Source organism: Chelonus insularis, unplaced genomic scaffold, assembly GCF_013357705.1.
Source record: "Chelonus insularis isolate UGA/USDA-ARS -01 unplaced genomic scaffold, ASM1335770v1 contig_397_pilon, whole genome shotgun sequence".
NCBI lineage: Eukaryota > Metazoa > Arthropoda > Insecta > Hymenoptera > Braconidae > Chelonus > Chelonus insularis.
Window position 1 is genome coordinate 1082231 of NW_023276552.1, and position 18116 is coordinate 1100346.

The 18116-nt window shown below is 28.8% G+C and overlaps 3 protein-coding genes, 1 long non-coding RNA gene and 1 other non-coding gene across 5 annotated transcripts; 1 reads left to right on the forward strand and 4 right to left on the reverse strand.

The window, feature by feature from the left end:
• Positions 1 to 178: 178 nt before the first annotated feature.
• CDC50 (cell cycle control protein 50A) lies at positions 179 to 2099 on the reverse strand. Its single transcript, XM_035084744.1, has 5 exons — positions 1911 to 2099; positions 1490 to 1744; positions 596 to 1405; positions 349 to 514; positions 179 to 266 (listed from the first exon to the last, which is right to left on the reverse strand). Exons 2-5 carry the CDS (start codon positions 1542 to 1544, stop codon positions 221 to 223), a joined length of 1077 nt encoding a protein of 358 aa, XP_034940635.1. The 5' UTR covers positions 1545 to 1744; positions 1911 to 2099; the 3' UTR covers positions 179 to 220.
• A 564-nt stretch (positions 2100 to 2663) lies between these two features.
• LOC118067817 (bromodomain-containing protein DDB_G0280777-like) lies at positions 2664 to 12904 on the reverse strand. The gene is made up of 3 exons (XM_035084779.1): positions 12697 to 12904; positions 12463 to 12588; positions 2664 to 5860 (listed from the first exon to the last, which is right to left on the reverse strand). The coding sequence occupies exons 2-3, from the start codon at positions 12469 to 12471 to the stop codon at positions 3938 to 3940; spliced, it is 1932 nt and encodes a 643-aa protein (XP_034940670.1). The 5' UTR covers positions 12472 to 12588; positions 12697 to 12904; the 3' UTR covers positions 2664 to 3937.
• Positions 7087 to 9994, forward strand: LOC118067818 (uncharacterized). The gene is made up of 3 exons (XR_004690437.1): positions 7087 to 7290; positions 7514 to 7621; positions 9566 to 9994. It is a non-coding gene; the product is annotated as an uncharacterized lncRNA (long non-coding RNA).
• Positions 12905 to 14776: 1872 nt separating the features above from the next.
• LOC118067844 (solute carrier family 49 member 4 homolog) lies at positions 14777 to 17214 on the reverse strand. Its single transcript, XM_035084824.1, has 8 exons — positions 17103 to 17214; positions 16744 to 17049; positions 16564 to 16654; positions 16083 to 16423; positions 15896 to 16022; positions 15462 to 15567; positions 15003 to 15372; positions 14777 to 14928 (listed from the first exon to the last, which is right to left on the reverse strand). Exons 1-8 carry the CDS (start codon positions 17212 to 17214, stop codon positions 14777 to 14779), a joined length of 1605 nt encoding a protein of 534 aa, XP_034940715.1.
• Positions 15685 to 15757, reverse strand: TRNAR-UCU (transfer RNA arginine (anticodon UCU)). The gene has a single exon. It is a non-coding gene; the product is annotated as a tRNA-Arg (tRNA).
• Positions 17215 to 18116: the final 902 nt, after the last annotated feature.

Genomic DNA, 18116 nt, shown 5'->3' on the forward strand with positions numbered 1-18116 from the left:
CTTTCATTAAATAATATTCTTTTAAAAATTATTTCAGATATTGATAATAGTACATAGTGATTTATTACTAACAACAATGGGGTGATATTGGTAATCAAAATAAATAAAATTATTTATAAATAAACTTTTTGCTAATAAAATTATTAACAATTCTATTATCAAATATTAAAACTTCTTGTAGTGAACTAGTGAAGAGCGAACTCTTTATTCATATAATACATTACTGGTAAGGAGTATTTTGATTAACATTAATAATTTCGTTTGTGCTAAAATAAAAATATTAATATTAGTCAAATTCAAGAAAATAATAAATTGAAAGAAAATAATTTTACCGTCTTGTTTGCTCACCTTTTAGAACATTTTATATGTATAATTAATAACGCTATGCCTAAAACTAAGCATACACAGCCAACTACAATATATGCAATTCCTAAAAATGGATTTTTACCACCTAAAAGTGATGTCGTACTGAGAATCATTTTTTTGCTTCCGTCAAATGCTGATACATAGTAGGCTGAAAAATTTTTTTATTTTTTAGTAATAAATTAATTTGCATTAATTTTAGATGCTTTCTTAGAGTTAAAAATTAACTTACAATAATCAACATCAAGTCTATACTTTCCACTTTTTAAACCACTAGCAAATAAGTGTGAAGAATGATCTATACGACGATAAAGCTTTCGGAAAGTTGGTAATGCCGCCGTTCTCATCCACACAATCAGATCTTCATTTTGAAAGCCATTATTATCTGGATGTTCAGGATCTAATTCCCATATATTTTTGGACCAATTACGTGGTTTTGCAAAATTTTCAAATGCTTTCGTTAGATTTCCAGGTGGATTTTGGAATTTAATATTCTTGTCTGATGGCCAAGCAATACCAGTTTTAAGAAGAGGTACTGTAGTATTTAAGTCTAAGAAAAATAAAGTTAAACGATCGCTAAATAGCGAGTTTGCAATAGCACCACATGGAGCTATTGGATGTTTGGATTCATTATAAGCAAAAGGTTCACAATCAGTCGATAACACATCACTCAATTTTCCTAGTAGTTGATTGTCGTCTCTTGATTTAACGTATCGACGATGATTCTGATAAAAATTGCTAAGGCCATAATACATATAAACATTACCAGCAAAGTCTTCAGGTAATGTAAAGGTTATTTGGCATTTACACACTGCTTTTGGATTGTTAGCTATGATTTCTGAACAGTGAGTACGATTTGTTGAATTTATTGATTCACAATGTGTATAATCAATAGTGTATTCTTTAACTTCATTAGAAAAATGTAAAAGACCAATGCCAACAGGAATAAATGCTATTCCTATCACAAAAAAAGTCGGGAGAACTGTTCCAGCAGTGAGAATAGGCTGCCAAGCTGGAAGACGTTGCTGTTTGAAGGCACTGTCTATAAAATGATTATTGATATTATTGAATTATCACTTATTTTATTATTGTAAACATTGATTGTTGTGTTATTGAATAAACTTACCTGACGGCTTTTTTGTTTTTGCGATTGGAGTACTGTCAGACGTAGTACTTGTCATTTTTTCGTCTAATTATATTTTTCAATTGTTTTTAGCATTACATCAATTTAATAAAATGTTATAATATATTAAAGATTAATGTGACAAACGTTTTTGATAAGAATAAGTGCTCAACTACTAATTATCAGTCAATTTTAGTCTGGTGCTGCCTCTTGTGACAGATTTTAACAATAAAATAAGGAAACACGTAATGTTTCTATCTGAAAATAAATAAAATATAAGTGGTTTGAATAAAATAATATCTTTAATAATTATAAATCACATTGAATAATACAATGATACATATACATATGTATAATTTAACAGATAAAAAAAACTGTTAATCTGTTGTTTTTTTTTTACTGTTACGTCATTATGATTTCTAACCTTGAAATGATGAAAAGTCTTAAATGTTTCAATCGTCAATAAATTCCTCTCTAATCTATCAATTATTATATTTATAAATAACGAATAAATTTTATAAATTGGCTGATTCAAATGCAATTATATTTCATAATAATAAACTCAATAGTGTACATCTATTTTTATCACTATCAGTAAACTACATGTATAGATGTCAATATGTTACTGAACTAAACAATAACAAATGCATTTACGAAAATATAAAAAGTTGTTGCAACTAAAATTAGGACTAAATATGCATTATATTTTTGAAAGGTATCGATAACAATTATTTTATTACTCTTATTAAAATTAATTTTATTTTTTAGTTTCTCATTTGAATTATTTAAAAAATTTTGGCGGTAAAAATAATAAATTCAAAAAATCTTTCAAGCGTTTCTCCCTTCAATTTATTTTTCATTTGTCACATTTACATAATTTAATTATTATATTTGTTATAAATAACTTCATTAAATTTTTAATATATTCTTTATAATATAGAGTTAATTAATGATATTCTAAATTATAATAATTAGCTTTTTCATTTATATATGGTACAATTAATTCAAAACAACTTGGTATATTTTTTACAGTTATATTTATTGTTATAAATTAATATATATATAATTAAATTTATTATTTGTTAGATTACAATACACAAGTCGATTAAAATAGAATAGTTATTCACATTTTTGTTAAATATCATCGTTGATTCGATTAAGTCTATTACATGATCTCATTAACTTCTTTCCCAAAGGAAAAAGATGTGAATTCTTTTACATATAACGATTGCGTAAGCTAAAAAGAATTTTTAATATTTTGGTATAAGAAAAAATAAAATAATCGGTATATAAAATGAAGAAAGAAAAGTAAAATAAAGTGATTACTTTATGTCACTGAATGAGAGAAATTTAAAATTTATGCCAAAGGTGTTTTCAAAATTGAGGACGTTTCACTTATTAGTATCCGTTTAGTTTACTATAGTTAGCGGTGAATCTTCTTGAAACAGCAGCTCAATTCTCGTGTAAGATCGTACACTCCCGCAATCCTAACGGCAAGTGCAGAGAAAGTTTTAGTTTCAATTTCAAATCGTCGCATGTTTCACATCAAATCACCTTTAACCTTGGCGTCTAAAGATCATTTAACAACTGTACAATAGACGACTATTAATAATCATAAATAAAGATACATTTTTGAATTAAAATTATATAAGATTTACAAAGATAGATTTTTTTTGAGCACGTTACCACGCATTGCGTATTCTTTTGTATTTAATCGCAAGTTAGTTGATTAAATCAGTTGACTAATTGTTTGTAGGAATCACCACCATCATCAACATTATTACAATCATTTCGCTACATCTTTCAGCCTACTTAAAAAGTAATTAATTTTATTCCAATTTCTCATTAACCGTTTCATCGTCCACAGTACAAAACATTATCATCTTGATAAAAGGAACAAATAATAAGAAAATAAGAATTGAAAAAGAATGAAAAAAAAAAAAAAATCATGGTGAGAAAAGTAATTACGTCGTTGTACAAAGCAACCTAATTGTTTATGTAACTGCTTTTATCCTAAAGTAGTCTATTAAAAGTACGGTAATCCTAGAGGTTTACATTATATATAAACAGAAGGATTCCCGTGTTTTGCTCTCAGAAAGAATGTACGCTTCCCGAGTGACTTTTTCTAATTAATATCATTAATGTTGACGATGGCAGCTTCCTTGTTATCATTATTACAATAACGACGATGTAAAAGGTATTATTTCTCTATCACACACAGACATACACATACACATACTTACATGTTATATTAATGAAATTTAAAAATATATTAAAAAAAAAATATAAATAAAAGACATTGTGACGAAAAAAAAAAAAAAATAAGAGAGAAACTATATGAGTTGGCAAACATGAGTTTTGCTTTCACGGATTCTTTTAACTTTTTCCTTGATAAAATAAATACGATGAATCAATTGCAATGTTACGGCGGTAGCAGTGGCAATGGCGTCTTCACGCTCTTCCAAAGAAATCTTTGTTAATACTTTTTGCAGGAACTGCGCCAACATTAAGTGCCAATACTTTAGAAACAATGTTTAAGTCTTCTGGATTACTATTTCCTTGGTATTTCCCAAAATCACCAGCTACTCCAGATTGATATAAAAGTTGCTGAATCTGATTAGCAGCTGATGGTGAAGGTCGATGTCTATACTGATTGAATGGTGTGACAAATTGTGCAGGTACTCGGCTTGGTAATTCTAAAAAGGCATTATTTCTTGATGGTAGTTGTCTGTTGTCATTTATTCCAAAATTTCCCACGGACTCATGTCCTTCTTGGCGATTAAATCTTGTAGCTACTGATGGTTGAAATTCAAAAGTTTGTTGAAACTTTTGCTCTTGCGGTATTGTTTGCAATCTTGGCAATGTCTGTTGATTTTGGAGTAAAAGTGATTGATGTGAAGCCGCCTGAGGTAATTTATACCTGTCTAAATGGATTTGTTGATTAAAATTTGGAGGTGTTATAGTATTTGGTAGTTGAAATGCTAAACTAGGTTGAAACTGAACATTCGATGTCTTTGCTGGAAGTTGAAACGACAAAGGATTGTGATGAGAAAAAGCGCCGAGGGGCTGTTGTACTGATAACTGTTGTTTTTGTTGTTGTTGTTGCAAAGGTAATATTTGCTGCGATAATGTCTGAGCCTGTAAAGCCAATGGCTGAGGTAACGATTGAGCTTGCAGAGGCAGCTGTTGTTGAGATAATGCTTGAGCTTGTAAGGATAATTGTTGTTGTTGGAGTTTTTGTTGTTGTTGTTGTTGTTGAAGGGGTGATACCTGTGATTGTAAGGATTGTTGTTTTAATTGATGATACTTTTGTTCTTCAAGTAACTTCAATCTTGCTTGCTCTTGATAATAGAGTTGTTGCTTTTGTCTTTGTTGCTCTTGATAAAGTTGTTGTTGTCTCAATAAAAATTGTGTTTGGTGATACTGTTGTTCTTGAAGTTCTGCTAATTGTTTTTCTAATAATTTCTGTTTGAATTCCAACTGTTCTTGAAGTGTTAGTGCATCAAGACCATTAGGTTTATAAATAGGAACAACACTCTTAGCAATACCTCGCTCATCTTGTTGAACTGTAAATGCTGCAACCAAAGGCACTGGGTAAATGTTCACTTCAGAACTATCTTTCTTCTCTGACTCCGTTGAAGAAAGCCGTTCTGTTGTTGATTGTAACACTTGGGTGCTAGTATTTTTCGCAACTAAACTTGCAGCTGTTGGGCTTGGTGATATTAAAACATTTACTGATGCTATTCCATTACTTGAACTTGTAGCTAATCCATCTTTTTCGTGACTTAAAGATTTATGTTTTGGTGTATCATCAATTATATTAGATAAAATACCATTTTTAAAACTTTTAGATTCAATTTTTTCTATTTCAACAGATTCAGACTCAGAAATTTTTTTTTGAATCGTTGATGATGGTTGATTATTATTTAATTGATTATTATCATACTTTTGAAATACAACTTTTTCGAGTTTTGGAGCTTGGTCTTTCGATATTGTAAAATCATTTACAATTACTCTTTCCGTCTCAAATGATGAATTTTGTAGTTTATCTTCTTCGTCTTTTGAATCATTTTCAGTACAATCTCCGGGATATTTTTCAAATGTTATAAAAGCATCATCAGCATGACGATCCTCTATGTTCGGAACAGTTGTAGAATCCTCAGGTTCAATTGGTTGCTCTTGCAATTTCTTTAACAAATCTTCTGGTGTTAGTGAATCTTTTTGCTCAGCTGATTCGGTTTCTAAATCTTCAAGAGCTTTTAATAAAGCTTGACGTAAATTTTTGTCAATTTTCAATGGTGGAAGGTCACTGTTTGAAGTTGCAGTAGCTTCCGTTAAGACAATCAAGGCATTTACCAAAATAATCGCAATTACCTGAAAGAAAAAAAAATTTATTAAGAATGAATGGTATACAATTATTTTCATTGATATTGGTGGTATTAATGAATTATTTGTAGAATGTTAGTGAAAATAAATTTGAAGGTCGGTGCCGCATAGTAATTAACAAAGTTTAATAATATTAATTATGAAGAACCAGTTAAGGTTTATGTAAGAGTGTCAGGTTTCATTTAAAGCTCCTATGATGTGATTAACTGTCACTTTTTCCCTGCTACGATTGAGCACACTTTAACAACCTGTATTCTTGTGTGTCTTTCACTTCATATTCTCACGCGAACTCATCAAAAAATAAAAACGCTTCTCTTTAACATTGATTGGATCTCTAACACATCTCGATTTGATAAGTTAACATTTAGAAGATGTAAAAAATTGAAAGATCATTGAAACCTTTTATGAGGTTACACGAAAGGAAATTTTTTGTAACACCAACATATCTCAATCGGTTGGTGTTACAGATTTTTTTCAGTAACCTTACGAGAAAAAATCTGTCGGTACAATCCTAGTCTGTAACTGTAAAAATAATTTAATTATTACACCTCAGGTTGAATACGTATAAATATATTTTTGATATCGACTTTTGAATATAACTCGCGTCTTGTTCAATATATAAAAGGAAACTTTCTTTTTTACCATTTTCCCATGGATGAAGATCGTAATTTAAAAATAAATCATTCGAGTATTAACATAAAATTTATGAATAAATGATAAATATTATTTTAAAAATATCGCAACTTTTTATTTGCAATACGACATACCGATTAATACCAAATAATTAAAATCTCATTACATGAATATAACCTAAACAAACTTTCAACGATTTCAAGTGTGTAAAGATTATCTCTATGATATTAAGTTTTCTTTTTCTGTATCAAGACAGATGTGCAAATAATAGTGTTATAAACAATTCATTTGAATAGTCATTTTATAAAGAAATAATCAGAGACTTGAGCATAAATTGGACAAACAACTTGTCGTCTCTGAATGTTATATGTCTATCTAACATTTACAATACAAATTATCTATATGTACGTCTTTAAATAATACTGTTTTACTGGCATCTTATTACAATCCTCATTTCTTATCTCATTTTCCTTCCGATGGACCTATCTATCTAGTACATGTGTTGAAGATGACTCTTAGCAGATTTCTATTTTCAGAGTCTTCGTCTTTCCTGTTATGTGGACAAAGAATACATAGCCGCCACCCATTTTATACTTCTTCATGAGAATACTCCACGGTGAAAATGAAACATCGTGACCTCACAGAGAGAAAAATAAACTTCAAGCCTCGGGGTGAAATCGTCAAGTAATAAGCAGCCGATTAATCCTACTACTTCGGAATGTCTATTTGTTTTTATCTAAATACATTTTTATGATTGTTAACGAATCAACAAATTACTCTTTAAGGTATGTTTCAAAAATTAAATAAAAAAATAATTCAAGTAAAAAATGTGACAAACTTTCTCATTAAATTATTACTTAGTATTTAATAGTGAGTAGTACTTGGCGAATAAAATTGCATATCAAGTAAATGATAATATCTACTTATGAATAATTAATTTAATTGTAAGATTTATTTTATTATAAATAATTGTTACGTGACTGAAATTCAGAAAATTTTTTTTTGTAGGAATATGCATAGGATTCATTTGTTGATAAGGAAAACTGCCAATTTTTATTCACTTGAGCTGTCCAAGTCTCTAATAATGCCGGCTATAGAATATAAATAACCACAAAGGTAATTTTCCATATAAGAGAAAATAAGCTTGACATTTACAACGAAAGCTAATCGTGAATAAGCCGCACCCGAATACTTTTGTTTCTTATTTAGCAATGATCAATACTTGATATGTTGAAGAATACAAAAAGATTCATCAGTAATGAAGTCATGATAAAAATTTAATTTCTTATTGATGAGGAATTTTTTCTGTCATAAAATGATTGACTCTTTACCTACATATCTGAGGACAGGAAAAAAAGAAAAGAATTAGATAAAAGGGTTCTTTTTAACGGATTATTGTTAGAATAGTCGAAAAAAAAGTTTCTATTTGATGAGAGTATTCTTCAAATTGTCACATGGAATCATCACTTGCGCATCTTTCTGTCCTTATTTTGTCTGTCTCCAGAAACACGCCTGAGGCAATAATGAGCCTCTTTCGAAACTTTCTAAACTACCAAATAACCCAATGACTCCATGGAGTCTTCCTCTTTTTCTCTTTTTATTTCTTCTCCAGCAACTGTTGCATGTCGTTTTATTAATTTTTCCGGGCACTCAAAAATTGTCAAGTCATTTTGTAAGTGAACAGAGCACCTGTTTATTTCACTTTTTTGCTCCATTATTATTATTTCTTAAATTTTATTTTTAATTTCTATAGATTTTGCAAAAATTTCAGCAGATATTACCTTAGTTGGTTTTCTAAAATCATAATTTTATCTATTTTTCGTCACTTCCTGTTAAACTTTAACATTCATAAAATATCATCGACCCATGACACATTACAAATTCATTGTCTTTCAGAACCTAGACACAATAATATTACCATGATATTTTCATTTGTTAGATTATAGTTACTTAATCTTTCATTCAATCCACTTTACAATTACACATATTCACCTACCTCAACATTATTTTTATTTGAGTGATTCTGTAGTGACCCTCAGGAAATGAGTTATTAAATATAATAAATATAAGAATTAAAACTTAACTTCTTTGATATTGCGATTAATTTAATGATAAAATTCTATGAACATCAAAACCACATTTCGTGTTCATCTATTATTTTTATGTACACGAAACATGAAAATTATTATATTACTTTATCCGGCTTTTTATCATTCAATTGACTTAAAATTTAATCGACTAGATTAGTATTTACAACTTCCTAGAATTTTATTTTTAATTGCATATTCATAACGGAAAATCGAATGATGTATTTTAAAAAAAACTAGAGAGCTGTTTTTTTTTGTCTTCCGATTAATTGAAATTTCTCCTATTTGTTAAAAAGTGTAACCAAGTTAATGTAGCTTATCTTTTTTTTAAGCAAGTATAACTGTTTAAAAATTCTTTAAACATCTTCAATTTATTCTGCTCTTTTATTTATTGAATGTATATTAGTTGTCAAATTACCTGGTAACTTTCTTTGATGAAAATAAATGTGTAATCTCATTTAATGATATCTTTTAATCAAATAATTTCACTATTTACAACTTTTTCTTAACGTACACGACAATCAATTTCTAGTTACTTTTACTGTATATTTTTTACGTTACATTTTACCATTGTACAACAAAATTATTGAAAAAAATTATTTTTTGGTGAAAGTACATACTTGCCATTTATTGTTATTAAAGATGCACATAAATTATGTTGGCTTCATATTTTATATTGTATAATACAAGTGACAGTAATGACGTGGTTCCAGTTATTACAGTAATTAAAAATTCCCATTTCTTTAAAAAAATATTGTTACAATCTAATAATCATAAGGGTCTACAAAAAAAATTATACTCATAATTAATTGCAGGTAATGACTCTAATTATCACATAATCATATTTAACTATAAATAAAATGAGCAAAAGTATAGAGGAAAAAAAATGTAGTTGATTTTAAAATTTATTTGAAGATTTTCAATGAGGAAATCACGCTGGGAATTTAATTTAATGTATCTTGATGTTTTTCAGATAAAAAAGTGATATTTGAAAGAAAAAAATGTACCGTAAGAGTGTATTAGTTGAAGCAGTAACGTGTAGATAAAATGTGTAGAAGCCAAACAGAAGAAGCATCAAGCTGTCGTTTAAAGAGGAAGAGCAAGAGAAAGATAAATAGAGAGATCAGGGATACTTTCACTCGATGAGTATGTCATCGACGATGTACACGCGCTCATGAACTTGCCGCCTTGTGCGATGTGGAGGTATAGCCCTACTACTTATCTACACGGATATGTACAATGAAACTTATCCCAATGCACAGTGCATTCCATTCAAGTGGTTTAATATTTAATACATACTTTAAACTAGCAAGACAATTGCTATTTATTATCAACAAACATTAGATCATTATCTGGTGACTAAATATCAATATTCACATCATCAATAAACTATTTAGTAGCACCAGTCAATAAGTCATTTTATAAATTGGTTAATTTCTTTCAAATGACCATCTTTATTTTTATTGAACTAAACAAAGAAACGATTGATGGTCTTGGCGAAAGTGTCAATTTGTGTCACTTTCAACATACTCATTGTAAAAAATAGAAATACTTGAAAGATATATCAGTACAACCTGAATGGTTGAAAATGATGAGGGGAGCAATCAGGTGAAAAGTAATCATCGACACACGTATGCAGCAAAAAGGAGGAGTCAAGATGATTATTTCTAGACAAATTATTCAGAGAGGGAGGTAGCAGCTATAACGAGAAATTTGCTTGCGGGTGAAAGCCCTGGTGTGGTTTATCAGGAAGAAAAGTCAACGTATCTTCGACTGTTGGATGGCGCAATTCATGCATATTACATATACTTGATATTTATGTTGACACGAGTTTTGATCCTAAAAAAATTTGCCACGATGATCACGATCAATGCTGTTTTCACAAATAATCTCTATCATGGTATCTATTTTTGTTTACAACTGAAATTGTTTCAACAAGAAACATAACCATCATCAAGTTTCCATAATTATTCAATCAAAGCTATCTATCCTAGTGAACTAAATTCCTGGGAGTTATTACAGCAACTTCCGGGTGAGTAAAGTATTTTGTTTTCCATCGAAAATGAATTAAAGATATTCAACGTGACTGCATTTAGATAAGAAGGCCAAGTAATCTACTATGTAATAGAGAAAGAGACAGTAATTAGTTTAATTTTATTCATTAATTAGATTGAATTTCTAATATTTTCACTGAAACTTGTGTTATGTACCATTTATCTACTGAAAAATTTCAAAAATTTATCTTGAATAATGAATATTAATTAACATTCGGTAATACGACACGTGTATCACTTTTTTTAATGTATTCAGTTATTACATTGTCATGAATCAGTGGTGTTAATTGTGAAAATAAAAATCTTAAATATATTTGAAATGGATACAGTTCGGAATCTGCACGATCGGTGTTGATATTTATCCATTTGACATACATTTAATGTTTTCTATTTTATAATCAACATTGTATACAAATTTTTATTTTAATTTGTATAATTATACATAATTTTCTCAAAAATAAAAAACAATATATTTCGAAAAATTAAAATTCATTATTAATTAACTAATTGTTTTTTAGATGCCAAGATGAATAGATTAGCTTTATAATTAGTTCATTACATAGACGATCAATAAAATTAAGGAAAAAAATTTTTTAATTATTTATGAATACTACCAAAATAAAAAAAAGTCATAAATTTCCTATAAAAAAAGGCAAAACTCAGGAATGCCTGTGCAGATAATAAAAGATTGTTAATTAAAACAGTTTCTTCTCAATAATGAAATTCATAAAATAGCATGAAATTAATAAAAGAAATCGCAAAAAGTTTTTATTTTTACTTCTAATTAAATCAACTAAGTTTCCATTATTTTCCCAACATTTTTACGATTTGTGTGGTTACTATCTAATTTTCGAATTATCATCGCAATTTGAATTACCACGCCCCTAATTGCTTTCACTCAACAGGTCAAAATCTTGAGGTCAGAAATTACCCTCAGGCTCATAAGAGGACTTGTGTGTCATACTCTTGCGAGTCACGCCCAATAAAAAACTTTCTTTGATGTATCGGCGAGTAACCACTTTTAATCTTAATTACGATAATGATTACAATAATAGCAATGACTCTTTAAAATTAATCAATATCATTTTTAATAATATTAGTAATATCCTTGGGCAACTTTCGATACAGCAATTCAAGTTAATTGTCTTGAAATCTTCGTGAAATTTTTAACTATAAAACGAAATGCACGCATGCACTACATCGTAATTAGGTCGAAAAAAAATTGGAGATTTATCGGCACTAATAAAATAAGTGAACAAATTGATCGAAAATTTTTAGTCTTAAATATATCAACATGAAGACATGATTTATTGAATATTTTCACTTATGAAGAGATGAACAGGTGATGATTAATGAATCGATTAATTGTTTTTCTTTCTTTTTTTTTTAAATAATAATAAAAATGCACATGAAGAATAGAGGGAAAGTAAAACTTTACACATTTGGAATACCATTAAAATAAAACGTCCCACGTGTGCGAATACAATGGCAAATGCTCAATCACTTTCTCCAGATTATTGTACGAATTCTTCTTCATCAAGATTAAGATATAAACAATTGATAATTTTTTAAAATCAATAAGTTAAACACTCGTATGACTTGAAATGCGCTTGCATTACCCGCGAAACTCTCTAGCATTTAAACTAGCCGGCTATCGATTCAATATTCATCATCATCGTTATCACTGTCACTATTAAATAAGAAGAAACACAATTTGATAATTAAATTTAAAATGAAACTTTTTAACCAGCACAATGATATTAAATGGTTAATATTATTGATGAATTAAATGATAATATTGGATAAATGTACTCACCAAACGCATTTTGACTGAATATAATTCGTTGATTCACGAACGGATCTCGCGCGGTTTTTACTCCTCAAAGATGATCAAACGATTGGTATGGCTCTCCTAATCTCGTTGCCGAACAACATCGTTGAGCTGGAATCGTCGTGGTAAGGTAAAAGTAGAGGTGGAAATATTCTCTCTCTCCGTTATACTCTGCTAACAAGATAAAGAGAAGGAGAAATAAGAAAAGGGTGGGCATACCTGTAGTTTATTTGCCTCGAGAAATGCCTTTGCACTCTCACCACTTTCGTCCAAGCTCCTGTCTGACAACAATATTCTTATGAACGATGAGAATGACCCACTTTTTCGTTAACCATTTAAAAATTGTGTGACAATTTATTTTTTTATGACCAATACAATCAATGCAAATCAATATTTATGACCAATATTCCTGGAGATCCATAGCTAATGAAAGGTTTTTAAATTATAATTAACAATCGATTTCGCTCACTAAAGAATAAAAGAATTTTATAAAAAGACTATTTATCATAAAAACAAATGAGTTAAATATATAAAATAAATGCTATGGAAAAGATGCTAATTATTTTTAATAATTATTCGAAGCTTGAGACATAAATGTTCAATGACGATTAGAAAACACGTATTTTATTATTAATTTCATGGTGGTGAAAACTTTAAATAATAGTGTAACATTTAATAAAAATATAATGCTAATAAACAAATATATATCTTCAATGGTTATGCATTAAAGAAGAGTACTTATGAAATGATACTTTTTTGTTTTAGTGCTAGACTTGATGTACTCATTCTAACTCATTCCGATGATGCAATAGCATTTGATACTCTGGAAAAAAAAAATTTTAGTAAGATCTAAGAAAATAAGATATCATAGAAAATTCATTATTTGATTAAATTTTACAGTTAACTAAAAAATTCGGGTCTCAAGTAAAAGAAAAACTGGTAAAAAATTGGAATTCAATGCTTCTGAATAATGTTATGTCATGGGATTTTAATTACAATTAGATTATGTTTTTATTTCTTAACTACAATCACGTAATATCAAATATATTCTTTTGTGTCGTTACGGTAACGGTTTACTGAACTGATGATATAGAAAACTGATGAGAAAAATGCTATCGAAGTTTGAAGAGAAAATATGTGAAAAAAATATTTGGATAAAGCTTATATGAATTGTAGAAACAAATCATGCTTTACAATTATGTGTTTTATTAATTGATGAATAAATTTATATGATTTATTCATTCTTTTTATTGAAAATTCAATTTTCATTCTAAAAAAATTTTTAAAATTACACTTGAATGGAATTATGGTAATTTAATACCATGATTCTTTTTTGGTAAGAAAATTATTGTCATTTGAAAATTCGTATGAAAGTTTCAAATAATTCTAGTCCTAATCATTTTTATTAATGATGTAGATTAACTAAATATGAAGATAATCGTACCATTTATTAAATTAGACAGATTATAATAGAAAATCTAATTGGTCAGCTTTTATAAAGAAATAAAAAATTAACCGTCATTACATGACTAAAAATTCTGTAAATAAGTATGAATAAACACTTGATTATCTTGACAAATGTATTATCAATTTTGCTGAAGATTCTTTTATTAATATTATGTACGATATTGATAAATTGATATCCAAAATGCAAAGATTAAAAGGTATTTCAGGAGTAATGCTTTTTTTTATTGAAAAAATATGAGATATAAAAGTGTTGGAGCCAAGGACCCTTTTTTTAGGTTAAGGAAGCTAAATATGCTAGTAGCGACATCTTCCAGAATTTTTGAGAACTTTTTAGTCAAAAAAAATTCCCACTAACGCCACCTTTGAAAGAAATATTGAACTATTAACTCAACAATTTTTTAATTTATTACCGATATAAATATTTTTAATAAAATATTAATTTTTGCAAATTTTTTCTGCTCAAAGTTACTAATATATTCACTAGAATATGCGTGCAAAATTTTATTTAAATCGAACGTCTGGAAGTATGTTTTTTGAGACGTCGGTAATTTTCCTGTAATTTTGTCCCTAGAATTGCGTTATTCTTAATTCACTAGGGACCCCAAAAAATTTTTTTTTACTAATAATAATCTTTTTCTCTATATAATTCGTTTATTGACTTCTCCAACACTACAAATCAATTATTATATATAAACATGAATACAAATAAACGGGAATTTTGTGAAAATATATATTTGTAATCTACTCAATGTTATACAGATACAATTTGACTTCGCAAACCAATAACTCATTTTCTAATTATTATCTTCATAATTTTTGATAAATATATGTATTATTCATTTATACTATTGGGCTGTCTTTCATTTATTAAAGGTATCATTTTATTTTCTTCTTGCGTACGATTGTATTGCTCTTCTACGTAGAATATAAAAATTGCTCCTACTACAATGTTACTGAAGACTAGACACGTAGACCAACGTCCTTCTGCAATAAACAAAAAAAGTACAAATTACTTCACGCAATTTATGATTTTAAACATCTATTATAACGTTACTTGCCCATTCCAGGTATGCAGTACGATAAATAAAAAATAGTTCCAACAATATTTGACAAAAAGATCATGTATCCACCGACAATTGCTTCTGATATAGGAAATGCAATTTCTGAAGCAAGTTCAAGGAATAAGGCAGGAGTAGACCAATTGGTAGCAATACCAAGGATAACAGCTGCGTACAGTTCATCTTTATGAAATACTAAAACCTTTGAATCGAGGAGAATTATCCAGAGAAACATCATTGCAGAAGTAATCAATAAGGAACCAATGGCAATTTTTAAATGACCCTGAAACATATCAGTAACTCGAGAAGCTAGTAAGCTCAGAATGCTACTGACAATGACAGTCCAAAAAGCTAATTTATCTGCTTCATCCTGTGATAATAAATTAAATGAAACCATTAGCTACATTTGTTCTGGTGTTTAAGACTAATATTGTGAAATAATTTTTGTTTATAAATTACCTGAGTTATAGCATTTCCAAAAGCCATTGTAATCATTCCAAGCCAAGGACCAGTCATTCCTTGAGTCAAAGCTGCAGAAAGACATAAGCACCACATAGATTTATGTCTGTTGAACAAAAAAATATGATACAGTTTAAATGAAGCAATCTTTAACTCTTAGTACCTAATCACAGTTCTACAACGATTTTTATAAATATTTATGATGTCTCCAGCAAAAATTAAACATCCCTTGTGGGGATCGAACCCACGACCTTTGGATTAGAAGTCCAACGCGCTATCCTCTGCGCCAAAGGGACTTCTGGTGCAGCCTCGAAAATTCTCAATATGAACTCAAGTACCCATATTTTACATAAAAAATATTTCTACCTTGATTCCCAATTATGTAACAAGCTAAGGAGCATTCATACTAAGAAGCTCAATAATTTTTTTCATACTTGATCAGTTTCGTTAGCGATTCCCAAAGTCCGAGCGTTGAGACTTGAATGTTTGAGCTAGATATCTGAGACTGTTTAGGGAAACAAAATAGAACTCCTATCAGAACCATAGCTTGAATAACAAATTCTGTAATTATATTATTTCTTAGAATAAAAAATTATAATGAATGAATATTTTTTGACTTACCAATTCTCATCAAAGACATAATTTGAATTCGTAATAAAGTTTGATAGATGGTGATATTCTGAAAACTCAGAGCTTTCTCTGAAGACAATAATGCTGGTTCATCAACTACTTCTACCAAATGAAAATTATATTTATTTCTTTTATGATGATGAGGAGGATCTCCTACTAAAGCTGGTCCTAGCACATATGATATTGCCATTCCAAGCTGACTAAAAGCTGAAGAAATCCCTGTAGCAGTGGTACGTTCACCAGCAGAAAACCAAACTGCAGAAACGAGTGCAGTTGCCGGTCCAATAATGACACCAGCAAGGCCATTAAAAATAGCAGCAAGGTGGGCCATTCTGTGGTGATTATAAAAATCAATAAGATTCGTACTTACTTCAGGAAAATAATTTTTTATTAACTGATTATAATTTTACTCTAGATGAATAATATTTTTTAAATTTTTTCTACTTTTAAATTATTATAATTTCGCACCTACGTCGTGAAGATTACATCTCGTGCAGAAATACATCTAATAAATGTAGCTATCGTTGATAAAATTGCTGCTAGTTTTAAAGGAATCGCTAGATCTAAAAAATGAAAATAATTATTTACTTCTGTGTAACTTTAAATATTATCGACATTTAAAAAATTTAGCTTTTATTTCACTCAGATTTACCTGTTTCATTGAGAAACCAACAACAAGGTAGACAACAAGTTAAATATGTGATACAACCCCAGTTGCATAACAATGCTACTGAGGTCTTGTTCCAAGTTGGAAAAGCTTCCATCACCGATTTTGCTATTGGTCCCCAAGTATTCCAAACACAACATTGGGTGCAGCTTAATGCACAAAAAAGGCCTAGAGCTGCCCATCGCTTTCTCCATGATTCACCCTCATCGTGAATTAAAAGGGTCTTCCCTTCTCCTAGATCACTTAGGATAATATCTGTATATTGTCGACTATGTCTTGCGCTAGATATTCCTAAAAAAATTAGAATCATTATAATATATTCAATGAATAACTAAAGTACTTACGAGGACGAAGTTTTCTCTCTTTTTTCTCTTTTCTTTGCTTCAATTTTTGCTTTAATTTTTTAAGTTTTCTGCTTGCTTGTGAATTTTTGAAAGATTGATTCGATTTAACCATTTTAAATTAAAAATGACGAGCAAATTAATTTTCTTCGGATTTAATCAAATTCATTTGATTAATAATTTCAAAAATCTGTTATTATTGCTCATAAATTCAGAGAAGATCGTCAACTGTTTTCTGTTCTTCTAGATATTATATAGTATTGTAAAAGTTTTCCTTATAATAAAAAATAATTTATGATCTAATTAACATTCATCTCCAAAACCACGACAATGACATAATTATTTAATTAAAAACTTAACACAAATTCCAAAAATCAAACTAAGCTGAATGCTTTTGTAAATAGTGGCTCTTTTTCTGGTACCGGTCTTGTTGTTAGTAATTATTACCGACATATGGTAGAATTTACTACTAAAAACACTAGTTTACACTGACTCCACAGATAAGAGTTGCTTTCAAATTCTACTGTTCTACCCTAACAATAATTTTACAAATAAGGTTTTAGCATCTTGTGATCTTAAAAAAGCAAATAAATTATTGAAAGCTTCATTGCTGCAAACAATTAAATTTAAATATCCATGAACAGTTAATAGAGCATAACAGGCGTAATCATTTGATCATAGTAATCTTTCTCGTTGTTTTATAAAAAATAAAATATTAGGATGATATTTATTTTATTAATAAAAGATTATTTCATTAAGTTTATATTTAAAATATGAAAATAATTGAAAACAAAAAGCATAAGTATTGTTAAATATAAAAAAAACCATATTGATTGTTACAGTTTTATAATCCCAATTTTTTGTATCTATTTTAAACAATAAAAGTTTAATTTTATTTTTATCAAAAAGAGTAGTTAAGGGTGGGAGTTTATCTAATAAGCCGGCCAATCAAAAGTCAGTGACAAATCAATATAATTAGGGGTAGCCAATCACAAATGCTAGGAAAACTAGACATGC

What these genes read in the sequence shown, in the direction of transcription:
- CDC50 (XM_035084744.1), bottom strand. Translation starts at nt 1,544, where the DNA reads ATGACAAGTACTACGTCTGACAGTACTCCAATCGCAAAAACAAAAAAG. An exon ending in AAAAACAAAAAAGCCGTCAG is followed by an intron (nt 1,406 to 1,489) that starts GTAAGTTTATTC and finishes ATCATTTTATAG; the next exon opens with ACAGTGCCTTCAAACAGCAA. An exon ending in CATATAAAATGTTCTAAAAG is followed by an intron (nt 267 to 348) that starts GTGAGCAAACAA and finishes TTTTTATTTTAG; the next exon opens with CACAAACGAAATTATTAATG.
- LOC118067844 (XM_035084824.1), bottom strand. Translation starts at nt 17,214, where the DNA reads ATGGTTAAATCGAATCAATCTTTCAAAAATTCACAAGCAAGCAGAAAA. An exon ending in AGAGAGAAAACTTCGTCCTC is followed by an intron (nt 17,050 to 17,102) that starts GTAAGTACTTTA and finishes TAATTTTTTTAG; the next exon opens with GAATATCTAGCGCAAGACAT. An exon ending in GTACTGCATACCTGGAATGG is followed by an intron (nt 14,929 to 15,002) that starts GCAAGTAACGTT and finishes TGTTTATTGCAG; the next exon opens with AAGGACGTTGGTCTACGTGT.